General features: G+C 36.8%; 1 protein-coding gene across 2 annotated transcripts; it reads right to left on the reverse strand.

The window, feature by feature from the left end:
• Positions 1 to 1,779: 1,779 nt before the first annotated feature.
• Positions 1,780 to 5,768, reverse strand: LOC115953093 (probable E3 ubiquitin-protein ligase RHC1A). Of its 2 annotated transcripts, none has more exons than XM_031070579.1 (2): positions 5,621 to 5,768; positions 1,780 to 3,094 (listed from the first exon to the last, which is right to left on the reverse strand). In XM_031070579.1, the coding sequence occupies exon 2, from the start codon at positions 2,998 to 3,000 to the stop codon at positions 2,065 to 2,067; it is 936 nt and encodes a 311-aa protein (XP_030926439.1). In that variant the 5' UTR covers positions 3,001 to 3,094; positions 5,621 to 5,768; the 3' UTR covers positions 1,780 to 2,064. The 2 variants fall into 2 exon arrangements, with proteins under 2 accessions (XP_030926439.1, XP_030926438.1); XM_031070578.1 differs by having other exon boundaries at positions 1,780 to 3,098.
• Between the last annotated feature and the right edge of the window lie 232 nt (positions 5,769 to 6,000).

Raw genomic sequence — 6,000 nt, forward strand, 5'->3', positions numbered from 1 at the left:
TATTTAGAAATGATGAAACATTCCTTCAGATTGATGACAAGTGAACTAGAAATTAGAAAACATTTGACTACATTAACATAATTTTCTAGAAAAAAAAAAGTCGTACCATCACGAAATGGAAAAATTAAACCCTTAAAAATTTCATCAAAATAAAAAATTTATCCCATAAATAAATAAATAAATAAAAGCAAAGATTTATGTTTTGATATATGATCCTACAATCCTATGCGATTCTACAATTTTTATAATCCTAGTGCGATCCTAAACGTTTAGGTGACGTAGGATTGTAAAATCATGTGATCCTACGATCCAGATCGCGATTTTGACAACCATGCATCAAACCTACTAACCACCGGCCAGTGGCCACCATTGAGACCAATCCACCACCATTGCTAAACATATCTCTGCATGAGAGAGAGAGAGAGAGAACAAATATAATAATTAAATTAAATTTAGTGTTGGCAATGAACAGTGCTCATTAAGTTTGGGGTGGTACTATGTTCATTTGCAACTTTTGTTCGGTATTTTTTTTAGCATTGGTTAATCAAAACTTTTGCTAGGTTTAGCCTTTGGCGAGCCTACTGTGAATGCTAAGAGCATTTGCAGCAGTAGAGCTATATAGGTATAATTGTATTTTTTTAGCTTTTTATCACAAAAAACACCATGCAGCAGTGGAGCTAAATCTAAAAGATTTAGCTCCTCAGCTATAGTGCACATCTATTTTTAGATGTGCACTGTAGCTCACAGGTAAAAAAAAAAAAAAAACTTTTTTATTACAATTCCCTCTCCTCTCCAATTAAATATACATTTCCTATTCTCTCTCTCTCTCTCTCTATCCGACTTCTCTCTTTCTTCTTTCTTCCTCAATTTTTTTTTTCTTTCTTAATTTTTTTTCCTCTCGTTCTCGCCGGCCAGCTCCCTCATCTCCCTCATCCCTCAGCTCGCTGGCCAACTCTCTCATCGCCGATCTGTTCCGCCGACCCACCCCAAGCCCCATCGCCCACATTGATTCTGACGACGATTCCGACGAGGAAGCCCCCGACGCTGCAAACACTGAAACTCCGATGAAGACGACTCCTCCATTCGCACCTTCACCACAGCTCGCCTCGACGCCGCCAACGCGGGTGGAGGCTCCGGTTTGGCTCAGCTCGAAACACGCAGATCAAGACGGAGAATCTGAGCTCCTCCGCCACGGTTAAGATCAAGAATCTGGGTCCCACAGCTTAGGCCGGGAGCTCGGTGCCTGGAATCGTTGTTTAGAAGTGATTGATTCAATGAATTGAGAATAGAAATGGTGTTTGTGGAATTTGTGAATGTGGTTGTGGTTTTGTTTTTTTTTTTTCTATGTTCTGTTGTGATTGCCAAAGTAGATGGTGGTTGTGGCCAGTGGTGGTGGTGGGTGTGGCTGATAATGGAGGTGGTTGTGAATGATGGTGTGGAGGTTTTTTTTTTAGTGAGATATATTATTTTATTGTAGTTGTTATATTATTTTATTGGGATATTTATATTATTTTATTAGATTAAAAGCTAAAATAGATCCACTGCTGTAGCATGTGTGGAGCTAAAATAGATAAAGTGACTTTTTGTATAGCTAAAAAGCTAAAAATATAGATCCACTACTATAGATGCTCTAATAAATACCCAGGAGGCTTTTGGCTTCATGCGTGTGGTCTCCGCACGAAAACAACTTGTATTCAAAGAATCAAATCTCCCTTTCCCAAGCTGAGAAATAAATCAGGAAAATGTGAAAAGCTCTCACCAACACAAGCAATCACAGCGTCAAAAACACTAAAGAGGCTCAGGACAGGTAATTCACAAAAGAAGAGTCATTTACATAAAAAGCAGCAAGTTACAAAACATAACAAAAAAAAAGAAAAAAAAAGAGCTTAATTCATCAAGCACACACACTCCAGTCTGGTAGACTTTAAGGTCTAAAACCACTTTCAATTCAAGCACCTCCTTTTTTTCCTCCCTTATGTTGGCCGAATCCAAGCAATTTGTTTAGCAAGTTGGACCCGATAATCTTAATCACAATGGCAATAATACAATTATACAAACCATGTGCTAATAGTCAAAAGGCCATCCTGAATAACCCATCTCGTTGCTTTCATGGATAGTCGGAGAGCTGCTTCCAGCAGCTCCATTATGATTAGAGCTAGAAGTAGATGAGCGGAATGGCCACAAATAAGAGAATGGGTTCCTTCTTCCTTGAGTCTCCCTACTATTTTCCCTTCCATCGGCATTACCACTATAGTTGTTGCTTCTACTTCGACTATTTGAGCTACGGCCACTACTCGATCCTTGTGGTGGCAGTTCTTGGCGGCATACAGGGCATGAGTTGTGCTGGACTAGCCATGGGACAATACAATCTGTGTGATACATATGATTACACGGCATTTGCCTTGCTTCAGACCCCATCTCAAATTTATCTTTGCAAACAGGACAGTGTGAATCGGAACGAAGATGCTTCTGTGTGATCTTAATAGTTGGCATTGCATCAATTGAAGATCTAGATGCTGGGGGAGGGCCTCGCCGATCATTAGCCGAAAGCTGTTCAAACAGCTCTTCCAGTCCAGGACCTATGAAATAGTCACCAGCATTACCCCGTGTAAGACCAATCCCAGGAGTTCCATTGAAAAGAGCTTCAACTCCACCATTTCCAGACAACCTAAAAGGAATTTGGCCACCAAAGATCAGCAAAGGACCAAAACCAGGAGCATGTTCCGGAACTGCATCTGATCTTGCCCTGATATCATGTCCACGGCTTCTGTCTGCCAATCGCTGCCTCATAAAAGCTGAGAAAGCTTCCATAAGCCCTAAACTCCTATCGCGATCTTCATCAATGTCCAGTCCAAATAAATCAAATGGGCTGCCACGCATCATATCTTCAAGTTCTTGAACAAATCCTCCATTACAGCTGGGGCAGGCTCCATCTCGTCCGCGCAGTCGAACTCGCCGGCTGCAGCGGTAACACCAATGGGTTTCTCTGCCACTTGACATCCTTTCTTCACCCTCTCCCCTTGCAAAGTTGTGAAAACCAAACCCAAAACTCGTCCCTGGAGCTCCTCAAACCTTTAACTATTATCTGAACATGCTGTCTAAGTTTGCAATAAAAATTAGATATAACACAAGCTTTTGAAACATGGTAAGTATAAACAAACTAAAGCATATAAACAGGAAATTTGAATTTTTGTATCACAGCCTCATCTCCACTAATAAGTAATTACAAAACAAAATATTTTATAAGATATGATGCTAATTAATTTGTCTAGGATTTTTTTGTTTTTCTGATAAGTAATTTTTCTGGATTAAATATAGGATCAGAAGACCATATCTTTGATCATTCCATATTCCTTCATGCTCGCCCCACCCCCCACCTTTAAAAAAAGAAAAAAGAAAAAGGAAAGCACAAAATAAAAATAGGAAATTCCTATTTATAAAATTTAAAAAAAAAAAATGAGAGAGAGAGAGAGAGAGAGAGAGAGAGAGAGAGGAATGTCCTATAGTTATACCCTTATCAAATCAGAATTTATGAGTACAGCAATAAAACAAGGAATAGAGGAAAGGAAAGGAAAATCAAATATCCCCAAAAACATGAACCACAAACAATAGCAGAGTAATGCTCATATTGAAGATCGAAAACACAGCCAAACTCTAAGAGAAAACAAGCATTAAATGATCTAATAATACATAAACCCCGTAAGATATGAGGTAAAAGAAAACAAAAGCCACATAAAGAGACAAATAATACAAACCAACAACAGAATGACACAATCAAATCTTATGCCAAAATCTATACGCACACAAATTGACACATAATAGCAGATGGAGCTATATTTAACTTCAAATGCAACAGGTTCATTCCATACAAACAGTTGCTCAAAACTTTCTATTCTTTTGAGAAGATCTTGTTGTGTGCATGATCATGCTCAAACCAGTCAACATTCACCGATGATTGTATAAAATCCTTCTCTTTCTTATTTACCTACTGTTATTCTTTGTTTGGTGAGATATGAATAAGACCCACCCCAAACCAAGCCCATCATTTACAACATGAGCCAACGCTTGAGGGAACTATACAATTATCTATATACTACTACACAAAGGAAGTTGTGAACTCAAAAACTTTAGCAGCCACCATACCATATGTATGACTTTAAGAAAATCAATTATCATTTATAGTTCATAGCTAGGTTAATTATAATACTTCTAAATGATATTCAATCCAATTAATACTACTGCTATGGTTTCCACTTGCTTTGTAATCGTCATTCATTATTAATTAAAGAAAAAAGCCCTTCAGGTTTAAAACACTTTTTTGGGTAAATAACAATATTTACTCATATGAAAAACACGTACATTGGCTAGCTTTCTCTAGCTCATGTTTTTATTTTTATTTTTCTTTTGTACTCTTCTATGCCTTTTTAGTACACACCCTGTGTATTGGGATTTCATTTTTCTTAATTTAATGAGTTTATTAACCTATTAAAAAATAAAGTGTAGCCCAAGTACACGGGGTATACTATGGGTACATCAAATCAAAGCCTAGTACAATGATTAATCAAATCTAAGAGGGTGAAAAAAAAAAAAAAAAAAAAACTTGAGCCTAATCCTACCATCAACCAATACAAAGATTTAAAAAAAAAAAAACAGTTTTAGATCTATAATAGTTCGTTCCAAGCATTCCGACAGTAATTCTCTTCATGTACAAGTTTCATATGCTCCATGCTCATTTACTAGCACGACACACTAGCAGATTCTAAATGAGCAAAGGGATCCATCAGCCATCATCACAAACGAAAGATTGAAATGAATAAAAATCGTTAAACCCAAATCCAGTTACTAAAAATTGCAGCAATTGCCCCCATTTTCCCAAAAGAAAATGCCCCAGTGCTATGTGGTACAAAAATAGAAGCATTCAACTTAAAAAAAGCTTCCGAATAAAAGAATATACTACTATACTAGTCGTTGAAATAAATGCTCGACTAAAGACTAAACTACAAGAAGGCAACCTATGATTCTACACCAAAATTCAAACAACAGAAAAGTGGCAAATCCCCAATATTTATGCTTTATTTGTTAAATTTTTCAAGGCCAACAACAAAAGCTTAAAATACCCAGATCCATTCCAGAATATCCAATTAATTTATCCAATTAATTTCTACTTATGATCAAAGTAACAGAAACAGTTACCCAATTTGAAAGATCTAATGCAGCACTTTCAACCGCCAACAAAAATCAAATATCTGAGAAAAACACAACAAACAACCCTTGTTTGGTTGCTAAGAAAAACAAAGGCAAATCTATAAACAGAGTAATTTTTTACTATTTTGGGTTCCCCGTTGACCTCAGATTAATCCAACGAGTCAAGTCAAGCTTAACTATATATAATTATAAAAAAAAAAAAAAAAAAAGGTCATTTCTAAGATCCCAACTGATAAAAAAAATCCAGGCATTTACAAAACCCTGATATTTTGATTTTTGAGTACAGTTTATCAAGTTTTCTCGGCAACCAAACAGAAATGAAACTTGTTTTTTATTTTTTATTTATATAATTTGAAGTATAGTGTTGAAATTGTGAAGTGTTGATGTGATGAGAAGATGTGCGGTTGAAACGTACCTTTGGGAGATCGAGAGAGCAGCGAATGGATCGATCGATGGGTTTTTGCGATGAGGGAGAGAGAATGGGTGTGTTGATGAAAACCCTAATAGGTTGACTGATTGAGATTTGAGAGTAGAAGGTGTGGAATTTTGGGTTTTTTGTTTTTATTGGTTGTTTATAGTTTTTTTTTTTTTTTTTTAAGTCTGGAAGGAATCAATTTTATCTTAAATTACACGTGGCGATTACTGAGCCAGCTACGTCTCTTTTATGTCTTTCTCTCACTCACTCATCGCTTCACTAGTTCAGTGTCAGGGGTGGTTAATTAGGTAAATACCATTTAACGTCGGCAACAATTTGTGTAGCTCAACAACTAGTTGACACTTGCCAGTTGCCACTTC

This window comes from Quercus lobata, chromosome 7 (assembly GCF_001633185.2).
Source record: "Quercus lobata isolate SW786 chromosome 7, ValleyOak3.0 Primary Assembly, whole genome shotgun sequence".
NCBI classification, from domain to species: Eukaryota; Viridiplantae; Streptophyta; class Magnoliopsida; order Fagales; family Fagaceae; genus Quercus; species Quercus lobata.